The sequence below is a fragment of the Papaver somniferum genome, chromosome 2 (assembly GCF_003573695.1).
Source record: "Papaver somniferum cultivar HN1 chromosome 2, ASM357369v1, whole genome shotgun sequence".
Taxonomy (NCBI): domain Eukaryota; kingdom Viridiplantae; phylum Streptophyta; class Magnoliopsida; order Ranunculales; family Papaveraceae; genus Papaver; species Papaver somniferum.
Window position 1 is genome coordinate 180038361 of NC_039359.1, and position 15483 is coordinate 180053843.

At 36.5% G+C, this 15483-nt stretch overlaps 1 protein-coding gene across 1 annotated transcript; it reads right to left on the reverse strand.

Annotated features, from left to right (window-relative positions):
* Positions 1-6834: 6834 nt before the first annotated feature.
* On the reverse strand, positions 6835-8274 carry LOC113352473. Its single transcript, XM_026596287.1, has 2 exons — positions 8001-8274; positions 6835-7811 (listed from the first exon to the last, which is right to left on the reverse strand). The coding sequence occupies exons 1-2, from the start codon at positions 8272-8274 to the stop codon at positions 6835-6837; spliced, it is 1251 nt and encodes a 416-aa protein (XP_026452072.1).
* Positions 8275-15483: the final 7209 nt, after the last annotated feature.

The following is a 15483-nucleotide window of genomic DNA, read 5'->3' on the forward strand; positions in this document are numbered from 1 at the left end:
GATGCCTCTCCTACACTTCTCACTTGCCACACACACTCACAATTATATTTCTCACACACTTTCACTCACACAGACACATACACGACCCATTTATGCTATTACCTTCCCTCAATCTCAAGGAGGCTTAGCCAACTAGAGATTGCACACTTTCACTCACACATATTGAGACATTCACGAATATAAGTCATTAAAGCAAGGCATAGCAGGATCTGTCGCTGCAGTGAACTTTTGTAGAATTGGAAGGAGGTGATGCAGAGTATGATCAATCAACCAAATAACAACTGCTGGAGATGTAGTCGAAGTAGTTGATGTTGACTGTAGCCATACTAGACAGTTGGTGACTTGAAAAACTGTCATTCTGAAGAGATAACCAAGATGAAAAACGTTGACTAAGTTGTACAACAATTAAATATAAACACAAGCAGTACTAGCAATCTAAATCCACTCCAGATGTTGCAGAATTTATTGATGATGCAAGATGGAATCTGAAGTGAAACATGCTGGCAGTTGATGTTGTAGCAGTAGTCGGAGCACGTATAAGTATCAACAACGGTATTGCCAAAAGTATAATATTGTGAGTAGGATAAGATGCCGCAGCAACAGCTGATGCATATAGAAGAAGCAGTGTTGGCATTTGATATAGCAGGGTGATATGAGGTATAGTATGGCAGAATATATATATATATATATATAACTGATTGCAGAGTTTAACAAGAGGAAATAACCACTTACTGCAATATCGTAGTACCCCAGTCACACTACGACTATCAACACTTCTGCCACTTAGTACCCATCAACATAATTGAACCAACTAAATTTGGAGCTCACACACAACAACAAATATTCACGAGGAATAAGAAGGAAATACAGTCGCAATAGTTGGCTCTTATTTAGACAAGCACCAAAAATGATTGATGCAGCTTCAGTAAAATGTAAAGAAAAATCACTACTGCCATATGAAACAATTAATACCCGGAACCTAGCGAATACCAACATGAATCATAGTATCATACTGCCATAGAATAATTCATTAGCGCCACTTATTCGCAATAGTATTCCAGCAGATGGAAAATATTTAAATGTTTCTGAAATATTACACTGGATAACCAACACATGAACTAGAACTTTAATTGGACGTTACTCTAGTGGTGTATACTCTTGAACTTCAACACATATACCAAACAGAGGCAAGAACTGAACCTTCTTATCTACACTGGCAGCAGCAGCCTTTCTTTGTATGATCAAATCATTAGTACCATCAACACAAGAAGTATATCAAACATGAATAGCAGAGGCTGTAGAAATATATATAGTGCAGATCGATCAACACCAAGAATAGTATGAGCCTTGAGAGTTGAATATCCCAGTTGAAGTGCCTTGAGAGCAGGGAATATCTCATTTGAAGTAACTTATTTCTAAACCTATGAAATTGCCAGCAACAAAGAAGAAAAAGATCAAACAAACCAACACAAACTAAAAACATATTCAAGAATTGAATCTTTTTATTGTCACCATTGAAGATAAACTTCAACTGAATTATTCTAAGAGCATGCAAAGTAGAAGAACCATAAGTTGCACATTGAACACATATGCAAGCTGAAAACTAGGTTGCATACTGAGTGTATACAAACTCAACAAAATAACTCCAATCTACACTTAATGTAACTCACCAACGCAAATCTCATAATATCATCTTCAGTTTCATCATTAAACTTGCAAGCCAACTCACTCATAAAAAGAGGACTGTACCAAAGCCAGTACAAATGGGATGAACTGATAATAAGCTAATTAAGCACATACAGTGCTGCAAACTTTCATTCCATACACACATCACTACACATCTGTGATTTAAGAGGAGATTTTCCTCACTTTCAAGTGGAACAACTTTAAGCTTCTCTCTTATCTAGACAAGGTGTAGAGGAGATATGCATGCTCAGACTTAAAAGCTCTAGGTATCAGCACAAGTAGGACTTGATGAAAAAACTAGGTGCCATAAACTAGTTATGATGAAAAATCTTTTGAAGAAAGAATCGTCTATTATTGAGCTAGTGATGTAGAAATTGAACACATGAGATCAAATCTAAAGTAATCTATAGATGAAATTGGAGATTACCAGCAAGGACTCAAATTTTAGTTGATGAGGTGAGAGATTTCAATCCAAACACCAACCAGGAAATTGAAATAACCAAGAGCTCAAACCCTAAAACTGAGTTTTAGACCTAAAATACATGCTTAATTATGTTTGTTGACGTAACAGGGGTATCGAACCAAATCAAAACCCTGATTACTATCAGAAAACACCATTAATGGAGGTGGATGAAGAAAATTACCTACTGATGTTGTTGATATAGATAGAAACACATAGATCCGTCAAATTAGTCGCAAATCTGAGATGATTCAATCAAATGAGCCTTCGAATTTCGATTTATAGTAGCAGCAGCAGAAGATGATGGACTAAGGGTGGTGATAATTGTTGAAGATGGAAGTAATGGTGGTGATGGTGAATAAACACAGGCTAGGATCGGTACCCTCAGAAATTGATTTCTGAGTCTGATACCATAGTAACACAGGAAATTCCTGATGTCTACATTGCTGACGGTTTGAATCAAATTGATTGAAGAAAGATAATCGTTACAGAGAGTCCCAGAGAGTATATGTACTCGAATCTACAGACACGATGCCTCTCTTACACTTCTCACTTGCCACACACACTCACAATTATACTGCTCACACACTTTCACTCACACAGACACATACATGACACATTTATGCTATTAGAATCTTCAAAAGATCCGGCCAGGTTTTTTTAACACCTTGTAAATCAAGGTAATCTAAAGTATCAAAGTAACATAAACTAAATCTAAAACTAAGTAACCGGATTCTTCGGTGTAGGTTGAAATCGGTCTGAAACTGTCTGAATCGGCCTTGGGGTCTTGGTACATATTGTTGCAGTTGATGAGATTGTTGATGATGATCTTGAGGTTGTTGTTGTTGATTCCATTGATAGAGTTGAAGCCGTTGTTGTTGCAGTTGATATGTCACCATAGAAACACATGTTCTTACACTTGAGCAAATTCTTCACATGAATGAAGGAAAACAAGCACAAACCCTAAGAAAAAAACCCAAATATAAAAAGAGATTTACAGACTTGCTACTGAATCTAAGAGAGTTTCGAACTCTAAAATAGTTGCAGACTTTGTAGATCTAAAAATTGGAAAACAATAAAGCTAAATCAAGTATTACAATTTAACAGACAAGCAAAGGAATGGAATAGAAGAGATTATCATATTGGAGCAGCGGCGCTTTAGGGTTTTTGTATTTCTCTTATCGCAAGAGAGGTGGAAGGAAGGAGAAAGAGGGACTAGTTTTGGGGACTCACTCATGAAAACAATGAATGTTAGGAAGGTATAAAGAAATCAGTTGTTGCTAGTCGCAGTTTCCCAATTACAAATGAGCGTACACAATGAGTAGCCTTCAAAAAGAATGCAAAGACCAATTAAACAGAGTACATTTGACAGCCACAATCAACTAATCATTCTTTTGTTGTTAAAAAACCATGGAGTTCTGCTCTCTCCAGATCGTCCACCAAATTGCGAAAGGTAGGATGCTCCAAATTTTCTTTATCATATTTATATTCTTCTTAACTTTCCATTCTCACATATTGGATTTAATGTTCTCGGAAAACACCCACTTCATTCCAAAACTATCCAGATTTTTTTTACACCCACTTCATTCCAAAACTATCCAGATTTTTTTTCTTGAACGATAAAAAATATTTTATAGATCAAAAAAGGGGAGTACAAAAAAATTATACACAGCCAAACTGGGGAGAAAGAAAAGAGAAAAGAGAAAAAAAGTGATCTTGATCAAATCAACGGGAGATCATACTCTTAACAAAAACTAGGGAGGATCAGAATATACTGAGTACCAATTCTCTATCACAACTTTGAAAGAAACATCTTCAAAGTCTTTAAATCCCAGAGACCATTGAAATAGGGCATACTTGGTCATTCGAATAGTATGAACTGTGGTGTGAGCTTCGTTGTAAAGATACGAGGGTTCCTTTCTTTCTAAGTACACCACAAAATAGCCGCTGCTAACAGATTCTAAATCTCCTTCCTTTGGATATCAAAATGATTAAGTTGCCAAGACAATAATGTAGCCGGGACATCACGGGGAACAATGAAAAGAAGCTACATCCGTTTAATAAATGCATCCAAATCTCTTTCACATAACTACAGTGCAACAAAAAAAATGATTGGTGGTTTCATCTTCAGTATAAAAGACACAATTTACTTGAGTACTGATGCCTTTTCTTATCTAGGAATTTCTGGTGGCTAATCTTTTGTGGAAGATGCACCAGATGAAAAAAAGGCACTTTTGGTTGATATTTTCGCTGCCAAATGAATTAAAAAATTCCTGAGTTACTCACCTCCAAAGAAGAAGCATTTTCAACCCATTTTTCATAACTTGAATTGACTGTGAAATGTTTCTTTGGAGTTATAACCCACTGAATCACATCATCACTTTAACTCTGAATAGAAAAATCCATTAGACTGTTGGAGATGATTTCTAATTCACCCTCAACAATATGCGACAATCTTCTAGGTACCTGCAACTTACCCAAAATCTCAGTAGAGGAGCCATTACATATAGCAGCAATAGATTGAGACTCGGATCTAACTACTATATATAAGTTAGGAAATAAAATTCACAAAGGCTCATTTAGAATCCAACGGTCATCTCAAAATCTTCTTTTAACACCATCATTAACTATGAGAGTAATATTTTTAAGGGATATTTTGATTTTGGGTCGTAAAAAAGTGACCAATGTTGACCAGTGTTGACCGTAGAATTTGGGTCCCAGGAAGTTTTAAATCAGAGTTTGGGTCCCAGGAACTTTGGATCCTAGAAAGTTTTAAATCAGAATTTGGGTACCAGGACCATAGTTGACCGTTTTGACAGTTAGAAAATCTGGTTAAATAAGAAAATTACTAACTTAAACTTGGATTTGTGTTTATTTACTAACTATGTCATTCTTCTTCTCCGTTTCCATTCTCTTCCGTTTCTCTTCGAGTCTACTACCGAATCTACGAATCAATAAAGGTGATGAATAAGTACCAGTATGAAATCCCAAATCAATCCAAACAAAAGAATTCAATTTTGATTCTATCAGCAAGACAAGAAAATAAAGAAATAAAAGAAAAAGATTTCTCATTTTTCATTCGATAGCAATAACATTTCGCATTCATCAACCTAATCTTCAAGAACATTTGAAACCATATCCTCAAATCCTTAACAACACATCTTATTTATTCATAATTCAAACCACTGATGCCTTTTTCGTAAAGAATCAGTTACTTTTCAATCCAAACAAGAGACTCCAATACTTTTTCCCCTTCCTTTTCTTCACGATATCTCCACTTAATATTGTCAATTTTAACCAGTCTCTCTAAGACCCTAATTGATTGAAACAAAATATAATCTTCGATTTTAGAAAGGAAAATGTTTGAAGAGAGAAAATGGTGAGAATGGATAATTGATTAATCTCTTTACACGAAGATTTTAATCGATCAATTCAAGCAGATGCAACAATTTGACAAACCAACTTTTTCTAGATCTAGATGAAATTGACCACGTAAATGATGACCATTACTACTTTTAATTAAAATCTTTCCATGGTTCTAACTTCTGCTCTTCTTCACTGCCGTTGGTTCGATTCTTCCTATTTTTCTAGGATTTCCGTTCTTTTCTATTACTGAGAGACAGAGAAAGAAGAAGAAAAACAGATGGAAGAAGTTAGGAAGCTGAGATTTTAAGCTACCCGACTCACGTGCTAACGGTGATGGCGTTAATTAAATAAAAATTAATTTACTAACAGTCAAGACGGTTAACTATAGTCCAGGATCCAAACTCTAATTTGAAGCTTTCTAGGACCCAAATGCTACACTGGTCACTTTTTTGAAACCCAAAATCAAAATATCCCTATTTTTAATGAAAAAGTCATTCCTTTGCATACCACCTTTCCAGATTAAAGAACCAAAAGCACCTTTTGGAGACTTAGATAACCAATACATAACATTTGAACCATATTTTTCATGAATAATCTTCCTCCAAAGCACATCATTTTCATTAGCAAACCTCCATAATCATTTACTAGTAAAGCATCATTTATGCTCTTTAGTTTTTTGACACCAAGCCCACCATTTTGTTTCCTTTTGCAAACTGCATTCTATTTGACTAGATTAATTTTTCAATTTTCTTTGTTATTATTCCATAGAAAACGCTTCATAATTCTTTCAAGTTTTATCTCAACTGATTTTGGCATTTCAAATAAAGACATGTAATAAATTGGGAGGCTTGAGAGAACATGCTTGATTAATACTATCTTACCGGCTCCATTGAGGAGAGATCTTTTCTAACCAGAGAGCGTTAACATTGAATCTGTCGACTATCTTGTCCCATTTATGTATTTATCACCAAGAGGAAGACCAAGATAAGTGGTTGGCAGCACGGAATTATAACAGCCTAGTTGAGAAGTAAATTGGGACATGTCACCTGAATAACCCACTCCATACATATGGATCTTATTAAAATTAATATGAAGACCCATAAGAAGTTCAAAACAAAGCAAAAGTATCCCCAAGAACTTAACCTGCTCAATATCGTCATTGAGAAAGAAAAGAGTATCGTCCGCAAATTGCAGGTGATTCACCATTATGCCATTTGTGGAGCTTGAAAACCACTGGGATACCCATCAACCTGAGCTTTATGCATCATCACCGTCAAAGCTTCACCAACAATAAAAAATAAAAAAGGTGAGAGAGGATCACCTTATCGAATGCCCTTATTGCATTTGAAATAATCTTCCGAGCTGCCATTAATGAGAACTGAAAACCTTACATGTTCTACACAACATTGTACCCAGCTTCTCCACCTTGAACCATAACCTATCTTCTCAAGATCCTTATCTAGAAACATCCAATTAACATGATCGAAAGATTTTTCGAAAACGATATTACATAATAAGCCAGAAATTCCACTCTTCAACCTCGAATCTATAAGCTCATTCGTAATAAAAACACCGTCTAGAATTTGTCTCTCCTTAATAAAGGCTGATTGTTGTTGAGAAATTACATGAGGAATATAAGTTTTAAATCTTTCAGCTAGTACTTTGAATAGTATCTTGTAAACACCATTTATAAGGCTGATAGGTCTTAAATACTTTATTTCTCCTATAGTCTCTTCCTTGGTTATAAGAGCTATAAAGGTATTCTTTAGTCTCCAATCAAGAAAGCCTTTACTATGAAGATCCGCGAACACATTCATGACATTACACCTAATGATGCTCCAAGTTTGTTGATAAAAAATAATAGGATACCCATCAGGGCCAAGTGCCTTATTTTTACCAAGTAATTTGATGACATTGATAACTTCTTCCTCATCGATATCTCTTTCCAGCAATTCACACAATTCGCATAGGATTGACTTAAAATTTAGACCATCCATAGAGGGTATAGAATGATTCTGCTCATGAAAATTATTTTTGAAATAATCCACAATGCCCGCCTTAATTTTTTTTTGGTCATCAGTCATTTGACCATTGACATTGATTTTAGCAATGTAGATTCTCCTCCTCCTATCTGTAGCAATCTTGTGAAAATATTTAGTATTCTTGTCTCCAAATTGCAGATTATGAATATTAGCTCTACTTTTCCATTTTTCGGATTCCACAGTAACCAAATTATAATAGTCGTGCCTAGCTTTTAATCTTAGGTGAGCTTCAGAAAGACCATTGTTTGCATATTCTTCTGCGTTTAACTAACTTTACAAAAGTTTATTCCATATCTTCTAGCTGCCTATCAATTTGTCCAAACTCCTCCTTACACCAAGCTTTCAATTTCAATTTTAAGCTATATAGTTTCTTTTAAAAAATAAAACAGCGCTACCTGCAAAAGAAAAAGAGTCCCACCAAGTCTTCATAAGTCAAAAGAACATACGATGAGTGAGCCATAATACCTCAAAGCGAAAAGGGCTATGTCCTCCACGAACACCTTCGCACAACAGGGAAATTGGACAGTGATCATAACAGGGTCTTGCTAAAGCAATTTGAGTCACATTTGGAAAATGAGCCTCCCAATCGGCAGAAAATAAATACCTGTGAATTCTATTTCTGATGTTTTGCAGTTGATTATTATTCCACATATAAGTGGCACCATTAAGAGGCAAGTCAATAAGTTCATGATTAACAATGAATTTATTGAATATAGCCATACCACTAGTTGTATCACCAAAGGATGATCTTTCATGACTGAACCTGACCTCATTAAAGTCTCCGCCAAGGACCCAAGGTAAAGTCTACAAACATCTAACTTCTTCTAATTCCCTCCAACATAATTTCCTTTCAGATGGATCAGGGTGTGCATACACACCGGTGAACATCCATTCGAAATTGCTAGAAGAGAAACAAACATATAGACTAATCGAATACCATCCAATCAGATGATCAATTACATTAATTTTATTAGCACCCCACATACAAAGAATGCCTCCATATCTCCCTTGAGATCGAGCATCAACCCATTTTACATTATTGTTTCCCCAGATTTGAGAAACAATTGTTTCTCTACATTCTTGAAGTTTTGTCTCACAGAGTACTAAAATAATTGGTTTCTGTTAGAGCACTGTTCGGTCGAACTCGCATGTGTTTCTATCTCACTCATGTTTGTCAATGTTAGTGATCAAAACTATAAGTCTTGATTTCTAGTATATTATAGCTAAGTCTCGGATTAAGATAGAAAGTGTAGTTGAGCTCAAGACTCCATGGCGATCATCATACAAAGACGAAGAACTACTCAAGGACTGGTGGAACTTCATCAACTAAAAGGTATGTAGAGACTTGAACTTATCTATCACTCAAAAGTCTATCTACTCTATCTCCTATCTTGAGACAAAAGTCGTTTTGCTATATAGACTTTGATTATACACATTTGCTATTTCGAGCCGAGTTTATCCCGCTTATCTATTTCTCGAAATATGTGTTGGTAAGCTTTCGCTTTTGCCAAGTTCATCTTTATTATTGACAAAATTAATATTGAGTTTCAATTACTTGAAAATTGCTTTTTGAAAAAAAATAGTGTGTGAACAACAACTATATAACGTCCTCTAATAATGTTTCAATGATTGAAATGAGAGTTTGGATTATATAACCATTGTTGGATATAAGCATTGTGTGGTAACTCATACATGTATAAGTCCTTGTTCCTTGAAACAAAGTATGCGTACTTTGCTTCTCTGGAAAACCGGAACAGAGTCCGCGAACCCAGTCCGTGTACTGTCAGAGGTTCTCTTCCCGAGAAAATCTACTGGAGTTTGTGAACTGTTTACAAACTTATTACGGGTACTTAAGTCCACGTACCAGTCCGCATACTTAAGTTGGTTATTTTCTAAAAACGATTATTCGTGAACTTAAACTTATATAAACTAAGGAATGCAAGTTTGCAAACCGTGTCTATAGAGTTCATGAATCGATTCGAGTGAATCAAATCGTTTTTGCTTCGATTGTGTCTTGTATACTTCTATAAGATCTAAACAATTGAACAACTCTCTAACTAGTTAATTTGAGTCATTTGAACTAGTTATGGTAAAGAAGAATATGGTTGATATGAAAGTGCTCATATGGCTAACTATTTGGTTAACTACTGTTGAACCAACTAAACGTACATGTTTGGGTATGGTTACACAAACCTAAATAAACGTGCATTTCATTTGTGTGTAACAAGCTAAGTTTCGATCTAACGGTTGAAAGATATTAGCTTGAATCTAATCAGGTTTTCATCTAACGGTGAATATTGAATGCTTTGTTACTAAGCTAACATTGATTGCAAACCCTGATTTGAAAGACTATATAAGGGAGAACTATAGCAACTGGGAAACCTATTCCCCACACCTCCTGTGTGATACTAGTTGTATTAGCTAGAGTCGATTCTCCTTTAACCTTAGGTTTCTACCGAGACCCTGTAGGTTAACGACTTTAAGACTTCATTGGGATTGTGAAGCCATACCGATACTACTTTTCTTGTTGTTGTGTGACCTGATCTTGTTGTTTCTATCGTACTAAGTACAATCGTAAGATTGGCTTGAGATTGATTTCTCCGATAGGAAAGATATAAAAGAAGTCACAAAAATCTTCGTCTCATCGTTTATGATTCCAGAATATCTTCTTTCGCTAGTCGATTAAGATTATTGTTAGGTGATTGATAATACTGAGCTGTTCTTCGGGAATATAAGTCTGGTTTATCAATTGGTTCATGTTCACCTTGATTTATCAAAAGACGGAACAAAAACTCGTAGGTATTTCTGTGGGAGACGGATTTATCTATTGCCGTAGACTTTTTTGTGTGATACAAATTTGTTTATTAAAGTCTTCGACTTTGGGTCGTAGCAACTCTTAGTTGTGGGTGAGATCAGCTAAAGAAATCATGTTAGAGCATTGCTCGGTCGAACTCGTATTCGTTGCTATCTCAAGCATGTTTGTCAATGTTAGTGATCAAAACTATAAGTATTGATTTCTAGTCTATTATAGCTAAGTGTCGGAATAGGATAGAAAGTACAGTTGAGCTCAAGGACTTCATGGCGATTCATCATACAAGTAGAAGAACTACTCAAGGAACCGGTGGAACTTCTCGACAAAAAGGTATGTGAAGACTTGAACTTATCTATCACTCAAAAGTCTATCTACTCTATCTCCTACTCTAAGACAAGTCGTATGATATATATATAGACTTTGATTATACACATTTGGTATTTCGATCCGAGTATACCTCGCCTATCTATATCTCGAAATATGTGTTGGTAAGCTTTTCGCTTCGATCGAGTTTATCTTTACCTAGTGACGAAAGTCATGATATGTTTCAATCATCTAGAAAATTTCTTTGACGCGAAATAGTGTAACAACTATATAACGTCCTCTAAGAATGTTTCAATGATTGAAATGAGAGTTTAGATTACATAACCAATGGTGGACATAAGCATTGTTGTGGAAACACATTTATGTATAAGTCATATTCCTTGAACCAAAGTTTGCGAACTTTGTTGATCAAGAAAACCGGAAGAATGGCGTGAGCCAAGTCCGCGAACTCCCGAAGTTCTCAAACACGAGAATTTCTGCTGGAGTTGACAAACTACTTGCGTGAAGCTAAGTCCACGAACTCAGTCCGATTACCGGCGAAGTTCTCATACCCGAGAATTTCTGGTGGAGTTTGTAAACTTTGACCGGTAACTTAAGTCCGCGAACCTAGTCTGCGAACTTGAGAAGGTTATATATCTGAATATGATTTCTGAACTTAAACTGAAAAAGACTAAGGAATGCAGTTTGCAAACCGTGGCTATAAAAGTTCATGAACCGATTCAAGTGAATCAAATCATCTTTGCTTCAACTGTGTCTTGTGTAGTACATAAGATTTCCTTGTAATTGAACAACTCTCTAACTAGTTCATTTGAAGTCATTTGAACTAGTTATGGTGAAGAAGAACATGGTTGATATGGAATGCTCATATGGCTAACCATTTGGTTTACTACTGTTGAACCAACAAGTGCATACGTTTGGGTACGATTAACAAACCTAGAAGCGTGCATTGTCAAGTGTGTGTAACAAGCTAAGTTTTCGATCTAACGGTTGAGAAATATTAGCTTGAATCTAAATCAGGTTTTCATCTAAGGGTGAATATTGAATGCTTTGTTACTAAGCTAACATTGATTGCAAACCCTGATTTGAAAGACTATATAAAGGAGACATCTAGTATTGTGCAAAACTAATCCCCACACCTTACGTGTGATACTAGTTTGCATACTATAGTCGGTTCTCCTTTAACCTTTGGTTTTCTTCTTCTAAAACCAGGTTAACGACTTAAAAACTTCATTGGGATTGTGAAGCCATACCGATACTACTTTTATCATAGTTGTGTGATCTGATCTTGCATCTTCTATCGTACGAGTACAATCAGATTGATTGGATTGAGATTGATATCTCCGATAGGCAAGATATAAAAAGTAATCACAAACATCTTCGTCTCATTGTTTGTGATTCCGCAACATCTTGTTTCGCTACCATACGGTTAAGATTGTTGTGAGGTGATTGATAACTCTAGGCTGTTCTTCGGGAATATAAGACCGTATTATCAATTGGTTCCTGTTCACCTTGATTATTATCAAAAGACGGAACAAAACCTTTAGGGTTTATCTGTAGGAGACAGATTGATCCTTTGATAGACTTGTCTATGCGAGACAGATATGTTTATTGTCAAAGCCTGCGATTTTGGGTGGTAGCAACTCTTAGTTGTGGGTGAGATCAGCTAAGGGAATCAAGTGCGCAGTATCATGCTGGGATCAGAGGCGTAGGGAGTACAACTGTACCTTAGATCAGTGGGAGACTGATTGGGGTTCAAATACAGTCCAGTCCGAAGTTAGCTTGGAGTAGACTAGTGTCTGTAGTGGCTTAATACAATGTGTGTTCAATCTGGACTAGGTCCCGCGGTTTTTCTGCATTTGCGGTTTCCTCGTTAACAAAATTTCTGGTGTCTGTGTTATTTCAATTTCAGCATTATATTGTTTTATCTTTATGATTGAAATAATACAGGTTGTGCGTTAGATCATCAATTAGAGTAATCCAACCTTTGGTTGTTGATTGTCATTGATTGATCCTTGGATATTGGTCTTTGACACCATCCAAGTTATTCCTTGTATTTGATTAGAACTCGCAGTTCTTGCTTGAGTAAATCAAATCAAGAAGAGAGATATAAACTGTTGATATACTTTTAATTGATTGAGTCTTGGTGATTCTCTTAAAAGTATATTTGAGTTTGTCCATACAGGTTGCTAAGCGAAATATTGGGTGGTGTTGTTAGACCCCCGCATTTTCAAATCAAGTGTGTAGTATCCTTCTGGGATCAGAGACGTAGGAGCGTAACTGTACCTTGGATCAGTGTGAGATTGATTGGGGGTTCAACTACAGTCCAGACCGAAGTTAGTTTGTAATAGGCTAGTGTCTGTAGCGACTCAATACAGTGTGTGTCCAATCTGGACTAGGTCCCGGGATTTTTCTGCATTTGCGGTTTTCTCGTTAACAAAACTTCTGGTGTTTGTGTTATTTCTTTTCCGCATTATATTTTGTTATCTAATTGAAATATCACAGGTCGCGCGTTTAATCAATCAATTGGGAAATCCAACCTTTGGTTGTTGATTGAAATTGATTGATACTTGAACATTGGTCTTTGGTACTATTCAAGTGATTTATCTTGTATTCAATTAGACTCGCATATTTCTATTTGCTTGAGTAAGTATTGAATCGAGAAAGAGAGATATAACTCTTTGATATACTTTTATTGAGTCTGACTGTCTAGTTGATTCTCTTAAAAGTATATTGGAGTTAGTCCATACAGATTGCTAATCAAAATATTTGGTGTGGTTGTTAGACCCCCGCTTTTTCAATTGGCATCAGAGCAGGCAAACACGTTTAAATACCTTACAAGTCTGTGTTTGTAGCGATCTGACTCTATGGACAGAAATTATATCTCCATAAACGTTCCACTAGTCTTCGATGGCTCAAACTACCTATGGTGGGAAATTGATATGCGTGCTTTTCTTCAAGCTCGTGATTTTCAAACATGGGTACGTGTTGTTAATGGCTATGATCCTCCGGTTAATACAGAAGGCGATGTATCTATACCTAATGATATTGGTAGATATAGTCTAGAATAAATCCTTTCTGCAAAGCAAAATTATGATGGCTTAAATGCTATCATACATGCCATTACCCCAGATTTTCAGCACCATGTGACTACGTGCGCTAAGTCTAAAGAAGCCTGAGATATCTTAGAAACCGTATTTAAAGGAAATACCAGTGAGAAAGAAGCTAGACTTCAAAATCTAAATTCTGATTGGGAAAACCTTCATATGGCAGATGAAGAAACATTTGATGAGTTTAATCACAAAGTGTCTGAAATTGTTAATGCATCTTTTGCATTGGGTAAGACCATTCCTAAAAAGGACATTGTGATGAAAATTCTCAGATCGTTGCCATCTAGATACGATTCTAAGAAGCATGCCATCGTTGAAGGAAATAATATCGCAACGCTGTCCAAAAATACTCTGGTTGGGAAGCTAAAGATCTTGGATCATGAGCACACGTCCAAGTCCAGTTAGGATGTTGCTTTCAAAAGACTAAAGAACACTAAATTACTTGACAAAAGTAAAAGTATTTACATCTCTGAAGATGATCTTTCTGAGGATGACTCATCATATGAAAATCTTGATAAGTCAGTCTCGTTGATCACAAGACAGTTTAGGGATCTTATTTTGAAGAGATGTTAACGGTTCTCAGGAGATAAATCCAAGTCATCAGATAAACCACATAATCGTGTTCCTCCTAAAAACAGGGATAATGATGAAACTGATGACGAGGATATGCCTCAGTGATTTAAGTGTAACACCCTGTGTTTTTAGCAAGATGAAGCTTCATCTAAACCTTCTGTTGCGTGGAACGCGGTAGATTGTCTTAAAGCCAATGTCGCGCCAAATGCCGCATTATGTTTGACATTTGGCCAAGAGTCAATGTTGCATCATCATGATGCATTAGGCCAGTTGGGTAGGTGGCCTTGAGCTTGCAGCGTAACAATTGCGCATTACGAAAGTTATTGGCCTAGAGCCAATATCGCACAATCATTATGCGACAGCAAGAACCAGTGTTGCACAATCATTGTGCCACAACCAATACGAATAACCAGAACGAGTGGTGCGCAATCATTGCGATGAATAGTGAAGCAAGCATGTCAATCTCCTCCTCTTTTCTAACTTGTAGAAATTCCATTAAGACATATATAGGGAGGGGTAGTTGGTTGAAGGTGCATATGCGGACTATGTACCAAGTAAGCTTCATAGCTTAGACGGAAGAGTATAAATGATGCCTAAGACTCATTTTTAGTTGCGTAGCCTTTCGAAGAGAGAATTTGATGCTTAGGCATCACCATGCCATGCCGCAGACCCGATGATGATAATCATTGTGCATCTTGACGAAATGGCCTAAAGACCAGGCCATTACCATTTTTTCTAGGCTACGGCCTTGCAAACGAGTTGGTTAAGTTTCTGTCCCTTCGAGGATGAACTACGGTATGTGCTTGATCCCTTTAGAGTAGGGAAAGGTACATAAGCATCCGCAATGAGTTGCAGCGTTGCCGATCCAGTACGTTGGGATGAACTACGGTCTGTGCTTGATCCCTTTAGAGTAGGGAATGATACGTAGGAAGCCGCAATGAGTTGCAGCATTTCCGGTCCAGCACGTTGGCACCTCATATCATCTAAGATCGGTAGCTTGATGAAAGAGATGATTGCGGCCATGCTTGATGAGGCTTAGTTGCATGCCAACAAGTGGATGCTCATACTTCCTATCAAGCTACGTAGAGTTGGTAAATGAGATAAGGTAAGGAA

Bases quoted from the DNA above. Each gene is read 5' to 3' on its own strand.
- LOC113352473 (XM_026596287.1), bottom strand. From the start codon at position 8,274: ATGGCTATATTCAATAAATTCATTGTTAATCATGAACTTATTGACTTG. The intron at 7,812-8,000 runs GTATGTTCTTTT...AGTTAAACGCAG, and splicing joins GGTATTATGGCTCACTCATC to AAGAATATGCAAACAATGGT.